This window comes from Petromyzon marinus, chromosome 14 (assembly GCF_048934315.1).
Source record: "Petromyzon marinus isolate PM22_M1 ecotype Great Lakes invasive population chromosome 14, UKy_Petmar_22M1.pri1.0, whole genome shotgun sequence".
Taxonomy (NCBI): domain Eukaryota; kingdom Metazoa; phylum Chordata; class Hyperoartia; order Petromyzontiformes; family Petromyzontidae; genus Petromyzon; species Petromyzon marinus.
The window spans coordinates 2,482,871-2,509,197 of NC_133680.1; the positions used below are offsets into that span (position 1 = coordinate 2,482,871).

Genomic DNA, 26,327 nt, shown 5'->3' on the forward strand with positions numbered 1-26,327 from the left:
AAGCGCAAGCCATTGCGCGCATGCAGATGTTACAACAAACTGCATGCCCTTAGAAGTGCACACGCAAGACAAAGATCCCCCAGTATAGCCTTAACAAACTGTTGGGGCAAGAGCTGTTAGCGAGCACCTATGAAGGCCGGCACGGCACACGAAGCGGTGGGTGGCCAACACCACGCCCAACCGCCTTTGTCTCTCCAGTGGTGTTTACACATCGCACCAGGTACTCATTTGAGGCTGAGTCGACCTAGGAGAGGCCCAGGACCGGTTCAAATAATCGTCACTGGTGTTGGCCGTGAGCAGGAATCAAACTCGGGTCGCCGGGTTCATAGCGCGGACCGCTAACCACTACCACGTACACACACGCACACAAACACCGCGTACCCTTAAGAGTATTCAAACTACTTAGGCGTCATGCATAATTATTAGTTTTAACGACACTCGCTATATCGTGTGGAGGAGTGGAGATGAGGGGGGGGGGTGATAGCAGCTTCGTGCCCTGTGTGCTTCAATTGAACTTTTATTTTTTTCACAAGATCAAACGACGGCCAAGGGCACATCAACATTTCCTGAGCCCCTTTTTTCTTATTAATTTGTTTTGAAATTACTCTCCAGAGGGCACGCTCGCCCGGGCCTGAGAGAGGTTGATGGTGGGAGACAGATCACAGGCAGAGAGACGCCTCGATGGGCGTGCGGGAACGACAGTAATTGCTGACGTGCCGGGCCTCGCTCTCCGAGCGGATGAGTGTCACGGAGAGAAATTCTGGAGCGGGGAAAAGGAAAAAGAAAATGATACAACCAAAACTAAACTACACATGGATCGGAGCTTCGGGCGGATGGGCAGTTTCACGTTTCAATTAAGCTCCGGGTAAAGGGAGGTCATGGGATAAAGGGAGGTCATGGGATAAAGGGAGGTCATGGGATAAAGGGAGGTCATGGGATAAAGGGGGGTCATGGCGATTCCCGATGCCGCCGATGGCACCCGAAACATTGTGGTTGCTTCCTTCCTTTTGCAACGCTCTGCAGCCGTTGGAAAGTCAATCGTGTGACCTCAAAGGACCAATCCACCTCCCATAATTTCCCACGTCTGCCGAGGTCTTTTCCCTTGTTTACACAGTGAAGATGTTCTTCAAGGTCACTCGTACGCAGTCCCATCATCGCCGTCATCATGCGGCTTCGGAGGTCCTTTATCTTCACCTTTGTCATATATATTACATCCCACCCTTGACGACGACCTTCGGGGTGCCACTCCAATACCCCTCACCAATTCGGCATCTCCTCTACCTTCAATTACGCAAGACAGCTATAGAGATAGACGACCTTTATTTAAACCGGGCGGAGAGGGCCGCCGAGACTAAAAGCCTCTTTTTCAAGGCAGAACCTTCGAGATTTAACCAGTCATGGTCCGTGTGGAAAAAAAGAAGAATACACACGGATCCATCGCTTGATTGATGTCCTCCATTTAACCAGGCGAGAGCCCATTGACTTTCATTATCTACTTTGTGGCGGAGATGTCGGCATCTGGGAGAACGGAGCCGCGCGCAGAGACCGTTGCGCATATCAACTTGTGGAACGACGCGGCCCGGGGCTCTTCAATTCACGTCGATTCTCGCGCTCGCAAGTTGCACGCATCATCAAATCGTCGCGTGTCAGAATCGATTATTGCCAATGCGTACGAGAGTCATAGCTTTCATCCCAAAACCAGATTGTAGTCGCGCTACAGGGGCAAGCAAATGCATGTATAAATAACCCAATTACAGAATCTACGACTAACCATTGCTAACAATTTTTATTTTACCAGGTGAGGCCCACCCAAGCTATTACAGCTGTTTTACAGAAGCGACCTGGCCACAAATGATAGCATAACGAAGCGGCTTATCACGCGGAAATCTATAGCAGCAGCCAAATACTCCGAACGGACACATCGATTCTAAATGTGCAGGATAAAACCGAATCAAACCGCTCCTGTTATCTCACGGTGACCGACTCAATCGGTCTATGGGGCTGAACCGGCAGCACCGTCCAGATGAATTAATTGGGGACAACTTAGCTTCGAGTCGATTTGACCTTTGTAGGATTCCGAGAGCCGCGATGCTGGCAGGCGAGTGTCAGACTCCCGCAAGACGAAAAATCACGGGGGTGGGGGGCGGCTGGGGGGCGGGTGGGGGGCTTTATGACACCAGCTTTTTGCAGCAGACGGCACGATTTGTTAACCTCCCCGCAGAGATTCGCCGGAGCAGCTGCTGTGAGAACGGTGGGGCCCCCCCCCCCCGCTCTCCGCAACAAGCCGGCCCGGGCGGCGAGTGCCCCTGACCGCGAGGCGAATAATGGGATTCATTAATCCACCGCGAACCCAGGGAGCGCCTCATCGAGATAGGGCCATCCACCTCGTGACAATGGGCGCGGCGCAACCGTTTCGGGGACCTTTTGCCGCGCATGATAAACTGGAGAGAGCGCCCCGTGAGAAGATACGCCGGGGATACGCCATCGCACGGTCGAGCGCTGGCAGATTGCGGGGTTTGGAACTCGGCGCCACTGAAAAAGGCAATTGATAAAAAAACAATGTCTACCTTTATAGTTTGTTTTGTCAGGTTTATCCCGATTGTACTATCCTTTGTCACGTCACGAGATGAAGAATCCATTTGGTTTCGCTCACAGAGCAGTGCGACGTTTCGCGTTGAAGAACGGCACGCGGAAGTGGGTATCGCAGAGCTACCGCCAAGATCCCTCCACGTGACCTTTTGGTCCACACACTAAGGCGCAGAAATGTCACACCCCACCCGGCTACAGAGAGTAATGTTTTGTTGCATGCCAAACTGATTTTTTTACTCTCAGGCTGGGAATTTAGCCAAATTAAGTGCTGAACTAAATCTAATGTGATGGGGTTTTTTTTTATGACGAGCAGTCACCAGTGCCCGAGATGAGAACATCCATCTGACTGCCGCTTGACAACCCGGTTTAATCACAGGCGACTGCCTGCTTTGGAACCGAGGACGTCAGTGGTGCCAGCACAGCACCTCCCACTCCTGAGCCACCCGGCCACCTCACAAACTCCTCCTCCGCCGTGGAGCGCACTGCCGTTATATTTTCTCTTGCTCCTTCTCCCGCCTCCCCTTTAACGAGCCCCTCTTGTGGCATGTGCTGAGCCACTATTGCATAGGGATGCTTTGAAACGCTCAACTGTACTGCGCCGTAAATGCTTTCACACTGAGACGCACAAAGTGTTAGCGGCAACACGCCGTAAAGCACAGAGGGGACGGTACCGAGGACCCAGTTCCGTCGGGGAGTAAGCTTCGCCTCGGGTTTTGCGTTTGCAGGCATCACAAGCCCGTGATTGCAAGCAGATGCAATGTTTAATGCACTGTTGGGTGCTGCCTGGGCTGGACACCAGAACTGTTCCCACCAAAGGAAACCACGTGGATTTCTCCACCTGCAAAAACCCGAGGCGGAACTCTCTGGCCGACCCGAACTCGAGCCACGGCGTGCCACCGGCATCGACGCCCGTCCCGCGCATGTACTCACGCACACGTGCTCGCACTCGCACGCACGCACACACACACACGCCCCACGCTCTGCGCACCTGCAACAGCGCCGCCATCAGGTAGAAGACGATGAAGATGGCGGTGAGCGTCGTGTGTCCACCCTGCATGAAGTTGATGGTGTAGAGGAAGACGAGGTGGCCCGGCACCACGAGCAGGAAGAGAACGCGCGCCGACCGCGAGTTCACCACTGGGGGGGGGGGGGGGGGGGTCATAGGAGGGGTCGTTGAAGGTCACAGTAGGTCAGGGGTTGCAAGGGCAATGCCGAATGCTGCCACCACTGCTGCCATTCGTGGTTCAAACAGCTCAATGGCAATGACTGGAGCACAAAGTCAATCATTCATTCATTGAGTCATTCATTGAGTCATTCATTGAGTCATTCATGACACTGAGTTGAAAGGTTGTGGCAGCTTAGGCAGCCCTTCACCAAGCAGCAGACTGATCAAGGCCGACGATGATAATTATGATGACTTAAAATGTATTTCAGATTAAACGTGTGATAATCCAGTCGACGACACATTGTTGCACAAGTGAATCATTTGGCAGGACCCCGGGGTCCCGCAAAAATCAGGTCAATAATTATTATTATTTTTCTTCAGTCCGCCCACTCGTGATCCCGACAGCAACACGCCGCCCGCCCAGACTCGCGCCAACAAGCGCCAGCAGCAGCAGGCGGCGATCGACACGATGGGCGCCACCCCACCGGCCAAACGCAAGCCCCGGGGGGCGTCCGCCGCAGTCGCGCGCGGCGACGACGCCCTCCGGTCAGCCGTCGATCCTCAGCTTCTTTGCCAAGGCGAGCCCGCCGCCGCAGTGAATTTAACGTGTTTATGTAATTTTTCAACTTATTACGAAACTTAGTGTCCCCGAGTAGCTCTCGACGAGGCCAATCGCATGACGCTAGTTTTGTTGTCGGTAAGGCAAGACTCGTGTCGCTACGCGGCTTTTTCCCACCCCGGGGCAGTGATGGGACCCCGGCGTCCCGCCAATTGCTTCAAGTGATGAAATTGTGCTGGAATACCATGAACCGTTTTCAAGCATCAATGACTGACTGAATGAATGATATTCTTAAATGAAGACGTGACCCACACAACAATCTAAACAGCCTCCCCCGCCCTAAGCTTGCCGCTATATTCCTCGGCCGCGCGTCCTGGGCTGTGCGACGCGAGTTCAACGGGAATATAAAAATGAGGGTAACACGCGACATCATTGCGCCCAAGTAATGTCACCGCGACGCCCATCCCTGTGCGTTTCGACACGTCAATTCGGGGACGTTATTAGAGCGCGATAAAGGAACCTGTCACTTTTCACATTCGCGCCCTTTAACTCATTGCACAGCCCGTGACACTCAGCCGAGAAAAAGAACATCAACTTAAGAAAGGGCAGGAAAAGTTTGTATACAATATACAAAACACAAACATCCCCAGTGTAGCCTTTAAAGGACTGTTGGGCAAGTGCTGATAGTGAGCACCTATTAAGGGCCGGCATGGAACACTTGGGGCTGTGTGGCCAGCACCATGGCCAGCTGCCTTTGATTCCCCCATTGCCGATGTTTACACATTGCACCGCCGAGTGAAGGCCCAGGGCCGGTTTCAACAATCGCCACCCACGTTAGCCGTGGCCGGAAATTTCTCTCAAGCCGCCGTGTTCGTAGCGCAGCGCACTAACCACGACAGGAAACTTTCTCGCGCTACGAAGACAAAGATTCCCCCCGTACAGCAGTGGGTGAACGCCTACGAAGGCCGGCACGGCACACGAGGCGGTGGGTGGCCACCACCATTTAACCACACCTGGGACCGGTTCGGAGACCGCTCGCCACTGATGTTAAGACGCGGTTAGGAATTGAACTCGTGTCGCTGGGTTCGCCGTACACTGAGCAAACCGCGACGGGAAAACTGCATCGCAGATGTTATAAATCAGATGTTGATTACCCAGCGATATCAACGGTCCTTCTGTGTAATGGAATCAATCACACCCGATGTGAAATGATGGGATGCCAACGTAAGTACAACCTTATGTCACTGGACTTAATTTGTGAAGAATTAATGTGTTTTTATTTTGTTCCCGTAAAATCCTTCGCTGTTGTTCAGCTCTCTGTTGTAACAGAAGCATTGAAACTTACAAGCGTTCTCACACCTGGCCCTGAATGGAACACACTTAACCGAATTGCTATTTTACAGCACGGTTGTAAATCGCGGGTGCCAAGAGCGTCAACGTTGATATTCATCGGCGTCGACTCGCTCAAAATTGCACTGTAATCCGATTGCACCCAGAGTGAGCGTAATACGCATTTAAATATTTAATGCGAAAATAAAACAAAACAATTCCCGGCCCCACCACAAACGTACACGCTGATGGAAACACAAACCGTTCCACTGTCTCAACGTGGAACTTATAATAATAAAATTTTACACACGATGACACCAAAACTAAAAAAGAATCAAGAGCAGTTCAGTCAAACCTGCACGGGTTATAAATCGTGAGTGCCACTGCGCTCACAACCTGCAGGGATTTACAAGCGGGCGGGCGGGTGAGTATTTCACTCGATTGATTATAAAGTAGTAAACGTTCGTCACGCTTTACAGTGAGCGCACCGGCCGTGCCGGTGCAGGCTAAAGGCGCGGGCGGTCAGAAGAACACAACACCTCGTTCCTGTAAGGGACGTCCGAATTCTGTAATTAACGTTCGCCTTCCCGACCCACGGAAGACGCGATTGGCTGGTAAACGTCCTCTCTTTTTTTCATCATTATTATCATCGTGCACCCGCATAAACATCAATACGTGTTCCGTACACGTTCCTGTCCCAAAAATGTAATAAATCCGTGGCACAATTAAGAGAACGGCGGAGCCAAGGAAAGCGTTTAATGTCTTTGTGTTGCCCGCACAGCAGACGCACGTTTATATATTACACAAATCGCGAGGTCGCTTTTTGTGTCCAACAGCGATGAATTATTGCGCCAGAGTCGAACCTGTCATCGAGATTGCCATTTAACGGTTCCCCCGAGATGAAGGTGGAGGGAATTATTGGGCGATGGACGTCACGTTTGTAACCCAGAGGCACTCGTTTATAATATGCGGTCGCCGCTTGTTTTTCGAACACCTCCATTATAAAACGTGGGCCCACCATTTGGAATCAATTCCAGGCTGCGGGGAAACAGATTTAAGATGTTGCACGTGTTCTCATCTTAGCAGCTGGAGACCAATTACACATGCACAGAGACTACGTTTGCCTAAGGCGGGCCATAGGTAAATTGGCCTACCTTGCGGTGCGCGGTGGTGCACGCGAGATTACAAATGATCGCGTGACCTTTGAACCAATCAGCTTGGAATAAGAATACCAAGGCAAGGAAACTATTTCTATAAGGGTCCCCAGTTGTATGTTGAGCTTCTTTCGCACCGTACGTAGCCAACCGTGCTAATCGTAGGTGCGAGGCTGTGCCCATCTCGTTTAAAGTGGTGTAAATTCTACACTCCTATGGCAGGGACGTGTCCATCCAAAAGACAACCCCACGATTGACTTCCCCACAAAGTGGTAAATATTTTATTGACCCTGGATGGAAGATGGGCTGAGTCAACCCGCAACCAGGGCTTGAACATGGAAACTTCCAATTGCGAGCCGCTCCCTTCACCGCTGAGGCACCCCGGATGATTGCTCTTCCGTGCGTTGTTGTTGACAAACGTGTTGAATATTTATTGTCTGTGCTTGTGCACCACTGCTAAGCCCTGCACCGCCACCGCACAAAGTGCCGTGTGCGATCGTACATATATCTAGCGCGTGTCAACGCGTACTGTATGATTTTTTTTAACTGCTTTCGCATTCGATAACGGCAATTTATGATGCAATGGATTTTCTGACGGAGCCTTTTTCCCCAACCGCCCCCCGTCCCACCTCCCTCCCCTCCCCTTCAAGCCCCCCTCCCACCCCCCCAATTTTCACATTACAGGTTTTACATGGGGTGTGGCTGTGGGGGCGAGGGGGCTACAACGTGAACGCGCGGCATCCCTGACAGCTCCTCCTCTCGTTCACCACGCGCACCACAATCTCCCGTAACGCCCCGGCGCCTCGTTCATCATCGTAATGAACAAACCTCTTCGGCCGCCAATCCTTTCAGCGTTAATATATCAAAGGGCTCGTGGAAAATTCCGCGCGCACAGAGAGCCGTCAATAATATTCCATCTCTCAAGCCTCGCCGCACGCCCCCCCCCCCCACCCAACCCCCTTTGAGAAAGAGGTAAAAAAAATGTAAATAAGAAAATCCCGCCATTGTGTTGTAAATTGGCGTTCAGCACAAACGCACGGCGACCCAATTGCTTTAACCCCGTTGCGTATTCCGCGCCGCGCGCGACGGCGCGCCGTTCGTTTCGTCCGCCCGGGAAGCCGCTGGATCCCGGTGTCGCCCGCTCCCAATGCGGGCCGCGTCAGCCGCTGTTGTGGTGCGTCGGCGACGTGACGGACAGACGTGACGGAAGGGTGTGACGGTGACCGTGCCCGTCTCGGACAAGCTCTCGCGACGGTAGACATCAAGAGGGCCTTGCGGCGACATCAGCGGCGTCGGCGGCAGCGCGCAGGCACAGTCACGACCCGACGACGCATCTCAACGCTGCCAAAACCCAGTCGTCATCTAATATAATGAGTCGCGGGCCAAACTCAACGCCCACCCACGGCCCACCACTGACGACAGCTGCTCAACGTTTCCTGCATGGAATATATGCGGCCGTGTTCCCCCCACCAGCCCCCCCCCACCCCCCCCCCAACACCCCCCTCTGGGACAAATTTCCACATCAGCGGTGCATGTAAATTCCAATTTGTGTGTGGTCTAATGTGAGCTATGCGCTTTTCCGGCACTCCGATTTTAATTTAAAATTCACGGCTGGGCAAGTCAGATGCAAAGGTGCGTTTTCTTTTACCTTTTCTCCAATTCGTTTAGAACCGCCAGCAGCTCATTAATTAAGGCTTAGCTTTGGACTGGAGGTGGTGCGTTTTTCATTTTCATGGCCCTGTTATTATTGCGCGCCTGACCGCAGCTTAGACACAGTACATCAGGCAAGGGGTTCATTGTGTTTCAGCCCTCGCGTGCTTCAAGGTCCGCGAGCATAATAATAATAAAAATAGCGGCAACGAGAATCCGTCACGGGATCGGCTAAAATTGCAGACCTCCGGGTACAATTATTTTGTGACGGGGGACGTTTGTAAGCGTGTTTTTTTTTTTAGTGGTGTTGGGTATGATTGCCGGTGTCTGTCAGTACGCTGAGGTGTCATTCCCCTGGTGTGAGTCGACTGATATGTCAGCTTGCTGGCGTGCCATCGGACTGGTGTGTCAGCCCGCTGACGTGGGAGCTCACTGGTGTTGTCAGTTGACTAGTGTGTGTGTGCCCAATTGTGTGTGCATGCGCAATTGCGTCGGCTCACTGATTTTCGATTCCACCGATATGTCAGCTCACTGCAACGTCAGCTCAGTGTCAGCTCACTATTGTGTGTGTCGCATGTACGTTGCACTTCTTTCGCACCGTACGTAGCCAACCGTGCTAATCGGAGGCGCGGTGAGCGGAAGTGCAGTAGCTAACGCACAGCGCTGCGCAGCCGGCAACACAAGTTCGATGCCCGCTCACGGCCAATATCGGTGGCGAATATTTGAATCGGTCCTGGGCCTTCCCTAGGTCTACGCGACGTTAAATGAGTACCTGCTACGGTGTGTAGACATCACCACTGGGCAGTCGGAGGTGGCTGGGCGTGCCACACAACACCCCTCGTGTTCGCCTCCGTAGGTGCAACTTAGCTCACGGCACTTGCCCCGACAGTCTGTTAAAGGCTATACGGGGGATCTTTGTCTGTGTGCTCACACCAGATTCCACCGCACGGCTCCCCAGGCTTCAGGAGCTGCCAGAGCCATCACTGCGAGCAATCTTGCGCCGCAAACGAGGCCAACGCCACAGCTTATCTGTCCATTCCGTGCCCGATCGATACCAACTGGCCCCTATCACTCAGGGCCTCCCAACTACGGGATGAGTGCTTTTTCTGTCATCATAAAAGTCGTTATTAGTCAAAAATAATAAAACATCTCACGGCTCCTTTGTCAATCCACTGCTGGATGTAGGCCATCCTCAGGCCATGTCGGTTGCGTAGATTGCCTGACCATACTTCACCATCCTGGCTAGTGTGGGCTGGTAAAGGGTGGGGGAGGGAGGGGGCACGGACGGATTTTCCTGCACTGTCCTCTTCTGACCACCACGCAGAGCCCGCTGTTGGCTACGGCAAGCACGATCGAGGCTTACCCACCCCTGCTTAGCTTCTCAGGTGTGTTCTGGGTTATGTCCTCAAAGGCTGACATAATATGCCGAAGGAAGAAAAAAAACTTCATGAATCTCCGCCCAAAACGGTGGAATTTCTCGAATGCAAGAGAAGCCCTGGAAGCACGGGGGAGCACAGGGGAGCACGGGAGACACGGGGGACACGGGGGACACGGGAGACACGGGAGACTTGGGGGACACGGGAGACACGGGAGACACGGGGGACACGGGAGACACGGGAGCACGGGGGAGCACAGGGGACACGGGGGACACGGGAGACACGGGGGAGCACAGGGGACACGGGGGACACGGGGGACACGGGGGACACGGGGGACACGGGGGACACGGGGGACACGGGGGACACGGGGGAGCACAGGGAACACTTGGGACACGGGGGACACGGGGGACACAGGGGACACGGGAGACACGGGAGACACGGGAGACACGGGGGACACAGGAGACACAGGAGCACGGGGGAGCACGGGGGACACGGGAGACACGGGGGACACGGCGGACACGGGGGACTTGGGGGACACGGGGGACACGGGGGACACGACTGAATCGCAAGGTGGCAGGACACTCACAGAGGACGCTGGCAACAGGCGGAGGAGGAGTAAGGGGCCCCACAGACCCCTCTGGTCCCCCACGTACCTCCGCTGCAGAATGTGCGGCAGGGTGTGGGGCACGTGGACTTGACCTCGTCCGGCAGGATACCGGGGAGGCTGCGCAGGTGCAGGTAGGTGGAGATGCGGCTCGCCTGCACGGCCACCAGGTTCCCGCCCACACCTGCCGGGTGCGGGACAGACAGACAGGCAGCGAGAGAGAGAGAGAGAGACGGGGCACTAAGTGGAGCGAGGAGTCGACCGCAACCCTCTGCCATGCGTGGACCAGAGAGGGTCACCGGAACAGAGCTCGGACGTAGCTCGGTGATATCCGCTTCCATGGGCCATTCTCCGACATGAAGGGTTGCGTATCGGAGGTGGAGGCTCCGCGTCGTGCCGCTCAGCCCCAAGAGAGAAGGCAAGCCAGTCCCTGCTCACCGTTGATGACGGGCGTGAACACGGCCATCCCCGCGAAGTTGGGGTCAGACACGGTGCGGTCGAGGATCAGGCCCCCGATGCTGCGGGCCGACATTCGGGGAGGGGTGGGAAAAGCGGTGAGCGACGCGGCAATTGGCGGTGGGAACTCGCCCGGCCGTGCGACACGCCGACAGCTCGGGTTGATAAAGGGGGGTGGGAGGTGGGGGCAAGAGAGCCTCATTCGAGGGTAATTTCACCGACCCTTCTACACTGACAAGACGTCTTGGAAGAGGTGCGAGTACCCATACTTTACCCCACCGCACGCGGCCTGCTCATCGACAAGCTGCGGCGCAGGCGTCGACGTAGGCCTATTCTATTAACTGCCGCCCTGGGAGGCGAACGAATTCCGATTAGGAATTTTAAAGCACTTAATTGGTTCTCCGGCCGTGATTGAGCGGCAGAGCGAGTCCATATGTTCCTTTCCATCGCAGATGGGGCCAGAGCTAGGCTTTGGGTGGGAAGGGCATTCTGGGAAGTGGCAGTTTCGCCGTGGCGTTGGCAAACGACTCATTTGCGAATTGTCAGCTGAAAGCGTTGCGCGTGTGAAGTTCACCCTGTGACCGCGCCAACGCGACGCAACAGACGCGGACGCTCGGTATTCGCGTTAACGATGGAGATCAATCAGAGAACAAAGTACAATGCACGTTGCCGCTCCAAATTATTTTTTTGCAGAAAGCAATTATTTTTTTTATAAACCCTATGGAAAGTAAAACAGCTCAGACGGAAGTCACTTTTAAAAAAGGAGGCTTATCTCGAGCTGCACATCATAAGGAACAGCACACATGGCACAGCTGTGAGGATAAATGCTGGGAAAAAAAGTGAGAAGGTTATGAACAAATCTATTTTGTAAAAATCAGCCGGACATTTTGGTTTCAGTTATGAAATCGCAGAAACGGTGACTTCCGTCTCAAGCGAGCATTTCCTGAGCGAGTCATGGCACTTCCACATTCCTATGGCAGGAGGCGTCTACCCAAAGAACAACAACAGTAGACTTTATCACAAAGCGGTCCTCCTTTTATCAACCTTCCCGTTGCGAGCCACCCGCTCACTCTACCGCCGAGCCAAAAAGTATTCGCACAAAGTTACGTAACTTAGCATGTTCCAAATACGGAATTGTTCCTCTTTCATGATCAATCCTGCAATGGTTTGCTGTGATTTACACATTTGTTTGTACAGCGGTGGCCAGAACACAACTGCCTATAACTGGATAAATCCATCACGCGTCACGTATTTCCGCTTGACACTTATTCGCTGGTGCCCTGAATGCATTTATGACAAAACATGAAGGCCGTTGACATTTTCATCGTTTTTTGCGGTCGAAAATGGTAGCTCAACGAAGTTGGCTTGTCATGGTCAAATTTACAGCAGCCAAATACTCTTAAACGCACGTTTCAAAATGTGGAGGCAAAAACCAGAGGACCCAGGGAAAGATCCACGTGACCACGGGGAGAGACACCGCAACTACAAATACACAGGCGTCAGGGTAGGGATCTTACCCATGACCTCTTGTATGCTAGGCGAGGAAGTTAACATCTCGCCACCGCGGGATGTTAACTACGAAAACGCAAACATCTCCGCACGCAAGACAAGCTGTGGGTAAAGGAGCTTCGCAGTAATGGTAATGATAAAATTATAATTGTAATAATTAATGAATGCCGTCTACACCCCAGGCCAAGACGAAACCCAGGCCGACACAAGCGGCTGTCGCGCGCGACAAAAATTGGCAGCCGCCGATTAAAACCGCTGATCAATCCCGATGCTTGAAAGCGGCTCGCTTTGAACACGCCGCCGTCCCGTTAGGTTGCGCGTGCAGGGGAGATTTAACGAGGCCGGTGTTCCGTTGACGCGTTCGGTAAGATTAAGAATCGTGAGGAGATCTTTGTTTTTATATATATATACATATATTTGTAAACCAAAATATATTTTGCCCAAAAAAAGTTTGGTTCTCACCGTGGCGGTGTCAACGTTAACCTTCATCCGTGGTATCCGTTTTCTTCTAGTTTTAGCCGATCAATCGTGGAAAGTGTGGTGAGCAGCGACGCAATGGTTTAGCACATTAACCGTAGCTTTTGTTTTTAATATATATAGGCGCTGGATCGGTGGATGTACCTCATTTTTTATTGCATGTTAATGCGAAACAGGGCATCGACAGATGCGCCAGCGGCAGGCACAGCGCATGACCCAGATATGGGTTATGGACTAAAGCTTCAATCCGAATTGGGTAAGATATGCTCCCACGCCTGAATACGGCGAAGGGGAGGTGCTCACTCTATTAAGCTGCTTCGCTGCAGCAATCCCCGAAGAAATCAAACTCAGGCGCTAACGGCCACGACGCAAAAGAATAGATAAAAAAAGCAAGAAGAACCGAAAACGAAAAAAAAGAAAAAGAAATCAAACCGACCTTCCTGCACGATATTGCTGATCGCGGTCTCGATAAAAAAATATATATTGATTGGTTTCTAAGCGTGACGGAACGAAAATGAGCTTAGAACATAAAGCTCGGCGCAAAATCTATAACTCGTGGTGCCATGGCAGATTAGAGAGCGCCGCGCGCTCCTGCAGGCCAGATCCCCCGCACGCGCCCGTGCACCGTGGCAGCGATGGCTGCACCTCCGAGTTCACCCTCGCGGCGATTCCCCGACGGTGGCCTCCGGAACAGCGAGCCAGCTCGGCACCGGAGAAGTTTGAGAAACTCCGGCAACGAGCGCCGGGGGCTGCCGACCTGCCGCGTGGTCGGAGGGATCGCGAACGGCAAGAAGCGCGATTGTTCTCATCGCGCCCGGCACATCACCGTTGGGAACAAGGCCGCGGCAGCGGGGCGGGCGAGGCGACGCGTGTGGGCGCGTCCGCCGAGCGTCGTCGCCCCCGACGCCTCGCTTAAAACGAAGCTCCGTGGCGTTACACACGCAGTACGGCGATGTCACGTGACCCGCAAGGCACGATGGGGACACCGATCCTGCGGTCGCAATCAAGTATTTTGGCCACCCAGACGTCGCCTTGCGCGCGCTCTATCGTTACCGCCCGCGCTTGTTTCCAGCCTGCCACGCCCCCTTTTCTGTCCGATGGGTTTCTCAGAGTTTACGGAGAGCGTTACGCGGTCGGTGGCCGTGTGGGATGGGTGCGGGCGGCGGCGGCAGCAGCAGTGGCCGCCGGCGCGTGGTCACACCTGCTGATGGTCATGGCGATGATGACGGGCTCCCAGCCCGAGTAGAGGACCTCGCGCGTCTGCGGGCTCCTGCGTGCCACCATTACCCACAGCGGCGTGAGCACCACGAAGAGGCCGCACACGAGTGGCGACACAAACTTGAACACTTCTGCGGCACGGAGATAAGCGAGACACACACGGAACACGCGCGTGCAAGGTCAGGTCGGTTCGGGAACTCCTTGGGTAAACGGCATTGCGGGGGCACCATCGTTACCGTAAGGACAGCCGCGGTTCAAGGAGAAGACCCCTCTCCGTCACGGCCATCCGAGCGCAACTCACGTTGGGCAATAAATTCTGGCTTGTTTTAATTTGTTTGGAAACATATCCTCGTGCGTTATCTCAGTTTTGTTTGCATTTATCCTGCACCCGACGTTGTAGCCTTCTTTGATGTTGTCCGCCAGCCGTGTCGCCCTTGCAAAAGAGCTTTTTAGCTCCTAATTTTCGGTACTTTGTGTCTATCCGCTGCTGGATAGAGGCCGCCATATGCTGCGTCACTCATGGGTGTTGATTCACCATACGTCACCGCACTGGTCGGCGCGGGTTGGCGACAAAGGGGGTTTAGTGGCTCCAGGATCCGGGTTCGGATAACGCTCGCCACCGACGTTAGCCGTGGACGGCAGTTAAAGTCGGGTCGCCGGGCTCACAGCGCGGTGCGCAAGCCACTGCCCCAGTGCCGGATTATGCGGGGCCTGTAGCATATCTAGCTACTTTTGCTCCTAGGATAATCTGGCACTGCCCAGCCCTCTCCATGCCAAGTTGTTTTTAGGATGGTGTCCCTCTGGATGTTTTTCAGAACTCACTTGCGAAAAGAGACTCCAGTCTTAATGGGTTTCTCGTCTGGTTGTGAATAAGGCTTATAAATGCAGGAACAAGTGTTTTTTTCCCAAAATCCTTGAGGATTTTTGCATGTGGGAGAGGACTAGAGTAGCAGGGGAAAACCCAAGAATGCGATGTGATCACGTTCAAAAGTATGCACTGAGGCCATCAACTTAGTCAAGTGAAATAAGCATGTTTGATGGTATTTTTTGCAAATATCAGCTGTGCGTGATTGTACGAGTTTACAAGAGCGGAGGGCTGGTGCGGTGACGAATAACAGCGGCGAATATATTCGAACCGGTCCTGGGCCTCTCCTAGGTTGACTCGGTGCGGTGTGTAAAGGTCAGCACTGTGCGTGGTGTTCTCCACGCAATGTCTTGTGCGCCGTGCCGGCCTTCACAGGCCGTCGTTAACATCTCTTGCCCCAACAGTCTATATGGCTATAACAAGGGGACCCTCTATGTTTATTTGCGTGAATAATACGATCGCAGAAAATGTATTTGTTGGCAAGAGCAAAGAGTCGATTATACTGTGGGTTAAATAAACAATCGCAGCAATTTTCAGACTCCGTAAAAACACATGACCCAACCAGGCACAAAAATCGCAAAGTCTAGACACCCATCCAGGCCAATATCAGACCACACATCAAAGCGTAACACTGTCTGAAGTGCTCGGGGCAATTTGCTTACTTAACAAGATCGGCACGGCTCCACTTTCCCAGCAGTTACCCGATGCCCTCTCACGACCGAGCCTCCACCCCGGCAGGAATCGAAGGAAGGCCTGAAAATTCCCGCTCTGTTACTGAAGCCGACCGCTTGTACATTACACAAGAAAAATGAGCTGCCCCCACACCCCCCATGTGCACATTCCTTTTTTTGAAAGCCCGACAACCAATTCGATGCCTATCATTTTTTTTTTACTCGCAAAACTGTATTATGCAGTGTGTTTAACCGTTCGTCAAGGCTGCTGCTTGATTATTCTAACATTGGATTTTTTTTGTGATGCTCGCAAACTGCTTTTGCGAGGTCACAGCCACGCAGAGGAAAACGATTCTCGCGGTGCCGGGCTCGGTGAGGCCACAGGAAGGAAACGAATCTGCTGAAGCGTCTAGGGCTTTTTTTTTCTTCTTCTTTTTTAACCCTCCTGAAACCGCCCACACTCACCCGACCCGGCTCCTGGGACCTCGATGGGCAGAAAGAGCCTTTTGGTGGGATTTAATTCGGGCGAGCGAGCGGGAAGGCTTGCGGTCGCCTCATTTCCGCTGCGCAGCTTATGCCACTTACGTCTTATCCCCAAACGTAATTCGTATTTGTAGGTGTACGTGCGCGCACACCAACCTACGCACGTACACACACGTTGGCATCTACGTATGCACGCACAAATACACACGCACGCACATGCAGGCAAAGACAAAGACCTCCTTTATACTGGTAGGAACGAAGTTGTGAACTGAGTGTACCAGCCTGCAATAGATTAATGTGTCCGTCCGTCCGTCCCCTTTCAATACTTTAACGAAGTGAAATCTCGTGCTGTTGGGTGTAAAATCAGCAATAGACAGCGCAGAGACTTGATATGTCTTATTACTGGTAGGAACGAAGTTGTAAACTGAGTGTACCAGCCTGCAATAGATTAATGTGTCCGTCCGTCCGTCCCCTTTCAATACTTTAACGAAGTGAAATCTCGTGCTGTTGGGGTGTAAAAATAAAATTGCGCAAAATTCCAATGTTCCTACCAGCCCACCCTGCAGGGACCTGTTTAGCCTTTCAACGACTGCTGCGGCAATTGCTTTCAGCGAGCACCTATGAAGGCCAACATGGCACACGTGGGCGTGGTTGACAACATCACTCCCAAGCCGCCTTTGTCTCCACAGGTACTCATTTGACGCTAAGTGGCCTTAGGGGAGGCCCAGGACCAGTTCGAACATCCGCCACTTTTGCTGGCCGTGAACAGGAATCGAACTCGGGTCATTGGGTTTGTGGCGCAGCGTGCCAACCGCGACACTACCACTCCCCATACGCATTCACATGCACCCAAAAGCACGCATGCACCCATGCACGCACAGACACACACACGTGGGCGCACACAGAAACATGGCACCCCTCCCCCCCCCCGGAGAATCCCTCCTACGTCCCCGCTCCTCTCAAGAGTCCGACCGGCACACGGCAACGATTTATTTCGGCGCTGGTCGTCCCGCAGGGAGGGGGGGAGGGCCGCTTTAGTTGGCCGGGTACCCCGGGGGCACGGCCATCGTGGCTCACGCAGCAACACACTGAATGAGGCGAAAAGTTTCGGCAAAATGTTGCGATTTTTTCACGCCTTTCACTCCCGACGGCGCAGCGACCCGCGCCGTCGGTTGACGACTCGAGATGGGAGCCAAGCTCCCGCCGTGGCCTGGAATGTTTTTTTTTAATGTACAGTAAATGTCACAAACATGTTTTGTAAGCGTTTACTTTAATGGCTTCCTTATGTGGTTGGTGCAAAGGTTACGGACGTGGAAATTGGTTTGTGTTCTCAATTGAGTTTCTTTTTTTTAATGCTAAACGCCACGCGCAACAATTTGCGGTTTCAAAGCACTCCGTGGTGGAATCTGACCGAGTGGCTTTGAACACTAAAAGGCTAAAGAATTCTGGGATTGGTGGAAACGTTGGAAATAAAAAAGATGAAAGTCTCTAAAATCCTCTTCTACACATATAGCCGAGTCAGCTCAAGTCTCCTGTAAATCGCCTTGACTTGTGTGTGGTCACCCCCACTCCAAGTCTCTCCCCGCTCCCCGCCCGCTGTGAAAACAGACGCTGCTCCCCCGTGCCGCAGCATCGAGGCCCTGATGCAGCCTTCCCCTCTTCCCTCTCCTCATCTCTCCTAGCCCACCGTTCCCATTTCTCCCTTCCTTTTCCATCCATCTACTTTTTATTCCCCATTCTCTTCTCTCTTCCCGCCCCCGTTCCCTTTCTCATTCATTACATCCTCGACTCTACTTCGCTTCCCGTTTAAAGTGCGTAAGCAGCTGAATCTCAGTAAACTCAAACGCGAGAACCTAACAGTTTCTGCTTGCTTATACGAGTCGCTTGTGGTATGTTTGCCTTGGACATACATCGCCGACGTGGACACACAAAAAAAGCAAACGGCATGGGTTTACTAAGCAATTGCCTCCGGCACGACGGCTGCGTGAACATCGTTCACCCTAATCGGCCGGTTTGAAAAAGGTTAAATATTGCCGAGGCCTAAAGATCACGACGCCGAAAGTGAAAGGGGGGGTCAGCAGAGGTTGCCGGGGAGACGGGACACGAGACATTGAAGGTGACGCGGCGGCCGGGGAATCAATATCCATAATTTGATGCGATATTGGAACGCCCAGACGGACATCAACGCTGCACGGCGACGCTAATGCATTGCATCGTCCGGGGGGGGGGGGGGGGGGGGGGGGCACTGATGCACGCTGTCAGACGGAAATGGCACAAACTGCTACGATGATGAAAACGTTCAAGTTAAGACGGCAGAAATTCGAAGAAATAACGGTGCCCAAAATATCATCGCCATCGCCAGCGGCGACAACCTGCACACCCCCCCTGTAGGATGAAGGCCTCCCGATGTCGCCCCCACCCGCCCACAGCCTTGTGATGCCAAGATGGTTCATGTTTTCTCCATTTACGTTCGAGCCATTATTTTGTTTACCCCGTCGCTAGCTTGGAAAACATCTTCCACGACCATAAACCACAGCAATTGGGGAGGTGAATTGTTACAGCCCTGCTTAAGATCCATACGCTAGGGGCAATTGCGAAGCTTACGGGCCGGTGCCGCGGCGGGAAGCAAACCGCTGTCTCTACATGCGAGCCGGCTCGGAGGCGAGCGTGTCACAAAACCCGGGGGGGTCCTTCACACAAAAAGGCAGCGGACGACCGCTGCCACCGGTGTAGCCAACTCCTGAAAGGGGGAACGTCGCCAAACGGAACATCAACAAGTCGCTTGACGCAACGAAATAAACGATCTAAAGCGGTCTAAAGTGTAACTGGGCAATTCGGCACGTTTTTTAAAACATCGTAAACCGATGCGGGACGCTTAACACGCGCGTGGGAGTCGCTCCCAAAAGCGCATCGTCCCCTCGTCCCAGAAAGTCGCTCGATTTGCCTTTAGTCGCTTCAAGCAACAGCAACAGAGTTCGTCGCGACAGGGAAGTCGCTGCTGATCTGTCGACACAATTCGCTGCGCTGGCAAAGCCGCGGCCGCACACAGGCAGGCAGAGCGGGCGGGGGGAGCTGCGGGCGGAGTGAGTGCGCCCTCTCCTGGTGACATCGCGAGACGCACAACTCTCTCGGCCACGCCACTGCCATCGTCCCCTCTTGCTGTGCTGGCTGTGGGCTGTTGCAGCCCTATGCTGTTTTTGACGCGAGTTCTCTCTCCCAGAGGCCTGTGACGTATCCACGCATGTACGTCGAACTTCTTTCGCACCGTACGTAGCCAACCGTGCTAATCGGAGGTGCGGGAACACCATGAAAATATCCTAAATGGTCATTTTTTTATATTCATAATTTTCCTGTCAAGCTCCTTGGTCCTGGAATGAATTACAAAATATTTAAAAACTGGAGAAGAGGGTATCACTGTCTGATTTCAAAGCTCTGATAGAAGAAAATGTCATTGACCAATGTAATTGTTTTATTGTTTTATATTGTACTATTTCGCATTGTGTGTGTGTATGTGTGTGTATCAGTTACGATCATCTGAACCGGTCCTGGGCCTCCCCTAGGCCGACTCAGCCTGAAATGAGTACCTGGTGTGGTATGTAAACAATCGCCAACTGGGAAGACAAAGGCGGTCGGGCGTGGTGCTGGCCACCTACCCCCTCGTGTACCGTTCCGGCCTTCATAGGTGCTCGCTAACAGCACTTGCCCCTACAGTGTTAAGGCTATACGAGGGATCTTTGTCTTTGTATGTGTGTATGTGTGTGTGTATGTGTGTGGTGATTTCTTTTTTCCGACTTCTTTCCAGGTCCCCCTCGCAAACGAGGCGTTCAATCTCAAGGGTATTTTTTTTGACCTCGTTAAATAAAGGCGACATTAAATCTTGTTTTTTTTTTCCATGACGAAACTCGTCCGTGCCGCGTACCTATATAGCCGTAGAGTTCCCTGCTGATGCCAGCGAGAAGTGACAGCGTGATGAGGTCGCCCAGGCTGGCTGCGATGGGCGTCGCCACGTTGTCAGGGTTGATCCCCACCTTCTTGGAGCCCACGATCACCCCCACCATGATGAGGCCTGCGCGAGTCGGAGCCGTCGACACCTCGACCCATCGTTCGGCATCGTCGACATCATCGCTATTATAACCACCAGTCATCGATTATCATCATCATCACCAGTATCAACAATCATCATCATCACAACCACTGTCATAATCATCTCCATCACCACTGTCTGAAGTTTCAAATCTGGCGTTTCTCAGCTGCTTGCAAAATATCCCAATCCGATCTAAATCAAAAGCATTCAGCATCTGTGAAGAAGTCCTAGGGGCACCAGCATCGAACAACTTTAAAAAAAACCCTGACGACCTGGGTGAGCGAAAATATAGCGGGCGGCTGGGTGAATGGGTGCGGCTGGGTGAATGGGTGCGGCTGGGTGAATGGGTGCGGCTGGGTGAATGGGTGCGGCTGGGTGAATGGGTGCGGCTGGGTGAATGGGTGCGGCTGGGTGAATGGGTGCGGCTGGGTGAATGGGTGCGGCTGGGTGAATGGGTGCGGCTGGGTGAATGGGTGCGGCTGGGTGAATGGGTGCGGCTGGGTGAATGGGTGCGGCTGGGTGAATGGGTGCGGCTGGGTGAATGGGTGCGGCTGGGTGAATGGGTGCGGCTGGGTGAATGGGTGCGGCTGGGTGAATGGGTGCGGCTGGGTGAATGGGTGCGGCTGGGTGAATGGGTGCGGCTGGGTGAATGGGTGCGGCTGGGTGAATGGGTGCGGCTGGGTGAATGGGTGCGGCTGGGTGAATGGGTGCGGCTGGGTGAATGGGTGCGGCTGGGTGAATGGGTGCGGCTGGGTGAATGGGTGCGGCTGGGTGAATGGGTGCGGCTGGGTGAATGGGTGCGGCTGGGTGAGCGCGCCTTTCACTGGATTCCATCACAGCGCATGGCCGGTCGGGCCGGACCTAGCGGGGCTTGCGGGGCAGCCCCTGGACGGACGGAAGGTGCTACAGAGACAACAAATGGAGCCCCCGCTCGATTTCCAAGGTGACTGCCTGATGATGCACAAAGCAGTTTGAGCACAAAGTCGCTTTTTATGTTAAATTAGAATCCCAAAAAGTATTCAACCACCAGTCAGGAGCAGCATCATTAGTCAGAATTTGATTAACACATAGCGCGCGTAAATAACATCTTTGTAACCGTAACAATCTTGTTCGGTGCTGGTGGTGGAGTTAATGACAAGAACCTTGGCATGAAACCCCACTGCCACGCGGCCTAACCCAAAAACATCCATCAAAAGGAGCGGGTTCCATCAGTTATCTCTCAGTTGGTGGTCAATGTTCGAAGTGAGGACCGCGACCCTCAAAGCAATGGCACTGCCCCTGTGGCCGCCCCTGTGGCCGTCCCCCCCCCCCGTCCTCTGTGATCCGTGGATGAAACAAATCACTCGAGACACGCCAGTGTACGGCAGCCAAGAGCAGTTCATGCGGACGCTGTCGCAAGAGGTCACACGTTTGGGGCAACGGTCCTCCGCTGACTATGTGTGATGAAGGAGCTAGGTTAGCGCAGGATGGTGGGCCTGGGAGAGACGCGGGGGAGGCGCGGGGGAGGGTACCCAAAATGAGGGAGGCGACGAACGCGGTGGCGACGCTGCTGGCACACAGCAGCACGGCGTGGTGGAGGTCGAAGTTGCCCTCGGGGATCCAGCCCATGATGACGGCGGCAATCGCCGCCAGGAAGCCGACCACCGTGGCCTGGACCTGTGGGCTCACAACGACGTCATCGAGTCAACCCGAAGCGTCACTCTCGTTTGATGCAGGACGCGACTTGAAAATAAACCAGATAGATATGTTATTATGGGCTCTTAAAGAGATGCAAACCCAATCTGCAAGGTCCCAGGGCTCTCAAATATCAACGTGAAGCTTCACCAAAGAGTAATAACAAGGGTTTAGAAGAGTAAAAAAACACGTGTTGTTGATCGTTTCGTTTTTCAGCCAATTAATGAGTGTTTATGCATGCGAGGGGGCAACACTCATTCCCCGAACAGACGGAAACAGGTGGTGATTAGTCCAATCGCTGTACCGCCTTCTCCCGGCGAGCCAGTGTACAACGCCCGCGGGAAGGGGGAGTCTCGCAACATCTGTGCACCGATCCGCCAACCCTCGGGCGTGCGTAGCCACCACCGCTCAGGCAAGCTGACAAAAACCGAGCGAATGACCAATCGCCAGCGCGCGGTCGATTGTCGCCGGGAAAACCGCACTCGGAGGGGGGGGCGCGCACGCCCACGCCGCGTTGGCACCCACGCGTCGCCCACGCGTCGCCCACGCCGCGTTGGCCCACGCTGCCTTGGTGCCCGCGCGTCGCCCACGCGTCGCCCACGCTACGTTGGCCCACGCCGCGTTGGCCCAGGCTACGTTGGCACCCACGCTGCGTTTGCGGGCCTGCAGAGGGCACCCAGCTTATCGGCCTACGAGCCCCCCGGAGACGTCAACAGGATGTCGGGCGCCTACGCAGCGAGCGGAGGCTAAACGGGGGGCAGCGCGCGTGGCGGCGATCTCTCCCACCTGGATGAGCGCCAGGTTGCTGGTGATCATGCGCCATTGCTCCGGGGCAGAGTCCATGTGCCCGATGTTGGCCTGATCGCGGTAGACGCATGGGAGAGAGGGGGGGGTGGGGGCAAGTCACGGGTGTTGGTGGTGAGTTTAGGAGTGGGGTAGGGGGCAGGCGATGGTGGGGGGGGGGGTCAGGAGAGGCCACGACGAGCGTTGACGTCGCAGCTGTCAACGCAGCGAGGCGAAGCGTCTCCGCCGTCAGTAGGGGGCTCCAAAACACGGTGGAGACATTTGCCACCAAAAGCACGATCGCGAACCTGCGGAAAGCGGGGTTTAATTTTACCCCGAAATTAAAATATTGCCGCACCCGGCTCACCACACCCAGTACGACTCTCGCTACAGCTGTGGCTACTAGTCACGTGCCCACCTATTGGAAGGAACCAAAGCCTTGGTGTGGGTATCCGACAAACGAAATCATAACAGCACTTGCAGTGATGGACGACGGCCCGTCATCAGCGCCACTTTCTAACCGAGGCACTGGCGGCTTCCGCGAAAGGGGGGCCGATGTCGTCACGGCGCAATCGCCCTCCTCCGTCATCGCCCACCTCGCATCGTCGTCCACCTCGATCGCCCATCGCCACCGCCGCCTCATCGTGCGAGATCCGCGTCGGTGTCCCGAGGCGCGTAAACCACCACGCCCGCCTTAATCCACCCGGGGTCTCCGAATCTCGATTCGCGGACAACCCGCCGCCGCGACCTTTACCGGCCCTGTCGCTTCGTATCCCCGCGAGAGCGCGTCGCCGGCGCGGCGGTCGCATGAGCGTGCGCGCGCGTCTCTATTGACCGCGTGAGCAACAAGGCGCGGCGCAAATGTTTGTGTTGCACACGTGCAGCGAAGCCGTCAGCTGCATGGCAACCGTGGGGGGGGGGGGGAGGCAGCGGTGGCGACAATCGCGGCGGCGCTTCCAATAAATAAAGGATTAGAAGAAGGGCGGAGGACGGTGTTTTTCAAAATATAAAAATCGGGTTTTCTCCAATATGTTCTTATTGACCAACACGGCCGATCTCAAGAGATCTCAGAAGCTAAGCAGACTTTGAGCCCGGACAGTGCTTGGATGGGTGACCAGCACACGCAAACACGCAAACAGGTTGTCAAGACGGCTGACGGGCAACGAGAGCGGCTTCAGCAAAATCGATCGCTGTCCTGTATTTCTACGCTCCCACATCCATTTCCCTCATCTTCACCAACCCACACTGACTGGCACAGATAAGTGCGGTCAAATAACCCCAAACACCCCGCACTGTAGAGGAGAGGCCCTCTTCCAGCAGTGGAGTGACACAACGGGACATATACTTTATTTGTTCATTAAAATATTTCACTTGGATAACCCCAGGCAATCGATGCCTCCTTTGCAAAGGGTGTGTATGCACGTAAGTTGAACTTCTTTCGCACCGTACGTAGGGTGTCGACTTGTCATAGCAAGCACACGGCACCGTACGTATTCCCGCTGTGCCACTACATCTCTGACCCTGCCATTGAGGAGGCGAAAGGCAACGTCGACTGGAAGGCCCTCGAGGATTTACAGTGCACCACCTTGTGTCAGGGTCCCGGAAGGAGCCCTCACAGAATCAACTGTGATTATAATAAACATACATTAAACAAAAAATTATACAACAGCGTCATTCATGCCAAATGCATCTCACAACGTTGTACGATAATTATGTAAAAGGGCTAAATGCTATTTGTAACAATTATTCAGTGAAGGAAGACCCTTGGGAACTAAAGGTAATCAAAACAAATAAAGAAACGGCATAAAAACTAAAGGTATGCAACAACAACAAACAACAAAAAAGGAATAAATTCAATAGGCATCGTCGGTATCCTCACTTGGGGCATAACCTTTCATAAACCCTGAAAAGAAAATTAATTGCACGTCAAGCTAACCTCAGAGCTCAAGGGTGCATGTGGCGGGGAGGGATGGAGTGGGGGGGATGGATCGGAGGGGGGGGGGGTACGGAACGGGGGTGGGGGGGAGTGTTGTGTAGTCATTCACGGCCAGGCTGAGACCATCAACATGAGAACCCAGTTCAATCACGGGGCGGTTGAAACACGGAATCAAACGGCAGGGTCTCAGCAGCGGCTGACTCGCAGCTCTGATTTGGCATCGGCCACCCGAGTCACAGGGCCACCTCCTCAACGGAGGGAGGCAGTGGACGAGCGAGGCATGAAGCCTCCCAGAGTCGCCCTCTCTCGTCCCGGATATCGAGAGAAATGCCACGGCGATAGCTTCATGCAGCACTTGGCACGCATGCGTGGGTGACCAGCCTGGCTCCTGCAAACCATCCGGATGGGTTTGTTTCTTTTAATAATATCTAAAAAGTTATAAATATATAAAGGGTGCAGCTCTAGAATTGGTTGCTCATGCTACTATTGCAAGGGGGGCCTCCACGAGAGGGAAGCCTCTCTAAAGGGCATTTTGGTTCGCTGTGCCATGCTGGCCAGAAGTCTTGGAAGAGGTGGTTGTACCCACACTTTACCCCACCTGCTGACCGGCTAACCGTGGCATACCCCATTCATACCGCTGGGGGGACAGACGCACACATCTGGTTCCAGACATGCGTTTATATTTCCACGTGCTGATAAGCCAATTCGTTGAGCTATCATTTGTGGCCAGGTCACTTCTGAACAAGAGCTGTATAGCTCAGTGGGCCTTATGTGGGAAAATAAAAAAAATAGTTTAAAGTTTAGTTTTAGACGAGCATGCTAACCATCACACCACCGCGGCGAGATCCGCTTGAAACATGTTACTTTTAATAATTGTTTTGGTGTTGAAATAGACCTGTGCATTTATTTGTTTTATTCTTTAATTACTCGCAATCCACCAAGGCAGTATATTTGTAGATATTTTGTGTACTCTGCTGCATGGCTCCACATGTTTGCAGAAAGCTGTTGCCTCTGACACTGCACCACTTATTTAACAGGCTGCGCCAACTGGTGTGAGTCAGGGAAGTTGAAACCAGTCCAAGGTTTTTCTCCATGAAACACAAATGCAGCTGAAATGTAAATTCAGCCGAAATAAGTGCACAGGCTGAGTGGTCCAAATGTAATTTTATTGCACTTTTTGGTGACTAGATTAACTGCACAGTAATTATTTTACATGCTTGCTTTAAAACAAATAACGATACAATTAATTTCAACAATGAATATCATTTATTTTGATTCACTGCAACTGGCCCCTACGGTCTCTGAAAGCCGCCGGCCAAATCAATTGGCCAACACTTTTTTTGTTTTTACTCCGGTTTGTGTCTCAAACTAGTGGGGCAAATCCTTTAATCGAATTCACCGGTTTTCAATTGGGGAAGTCGCAAATATCAACGCAACTTTAGAGTACATCTTGGTTCATCTCGGGTCATGGCCCCTCCCACCCCACCCACCATTACAGACGGAAGCATTGACAAGAGGAAGCGGGCTGCGAGAACGCAATCCCTACCGCGGTGGAGAGGCGAGATGCCAGGGTCATCTCTAGATTCCCCTTGAGGCCCAGCAGGGCCGGGACGAGGATGAACACCTCCTCCACGTGCTTGAACACCGGCCAGTGCTGCACACGCGCGCACACACACACGGAGGGGGGGACAGCGAGCACAAAGACAAAGATAAAAATCCCCCATATAGCCTTAACAGACTGTAGG

The 26,327-nt window shown here is 53.4% G+C and overlaps 1 protein-coding gene across 8 annotated transcripts in view; it reads right to left on the reverse strand.

Moving 5' to 3' along the window:
- Positions 1–26,327, reverse strand: part of LOC116942442 (solute carrier family 41 member 1) — a 108,480-nt gene that overhangs the window by 50,466 nt on the left and 31,687 nt on the right. For all 8 annotated transcript variants that reach the window (XM_032954372.2, XM_032954371.2, XM_032954366.2 and 5 more), the window contains exons 4-11: positions 26,129–26,236; positions 22,650–22,721; positions 21,701–21,845; positions 20,025–20,171; positions 14,070–14,217; positions 10,865–10,944; positions 10,476–10,610; positions 3,578–3,726 (exon numbers count right to left, since the gene is read on the reverse strand). In XM_032954372.2, coding sequence (XP_032810263.2) covers positions 3,578–3,726; positions 10,476–10,610; positions 10,865–10,944; positions 14,070–14,217; positions 20,025–20,171; positions 21,701–21,845; positions 22,650–22,721; positions 26,129–26,236 — 984 coding nt within the window. The remainder of the gene's footprint in view (positions 1–3,577; positions 3,727–10,475; positions 10,611–10,864; positions 10,945–14,069; positions 14,218–20,024; positions 20,172–21,700; positions 21,846–22,649; positions 22,722–26,128; positions 26,237–26,327) is intronic.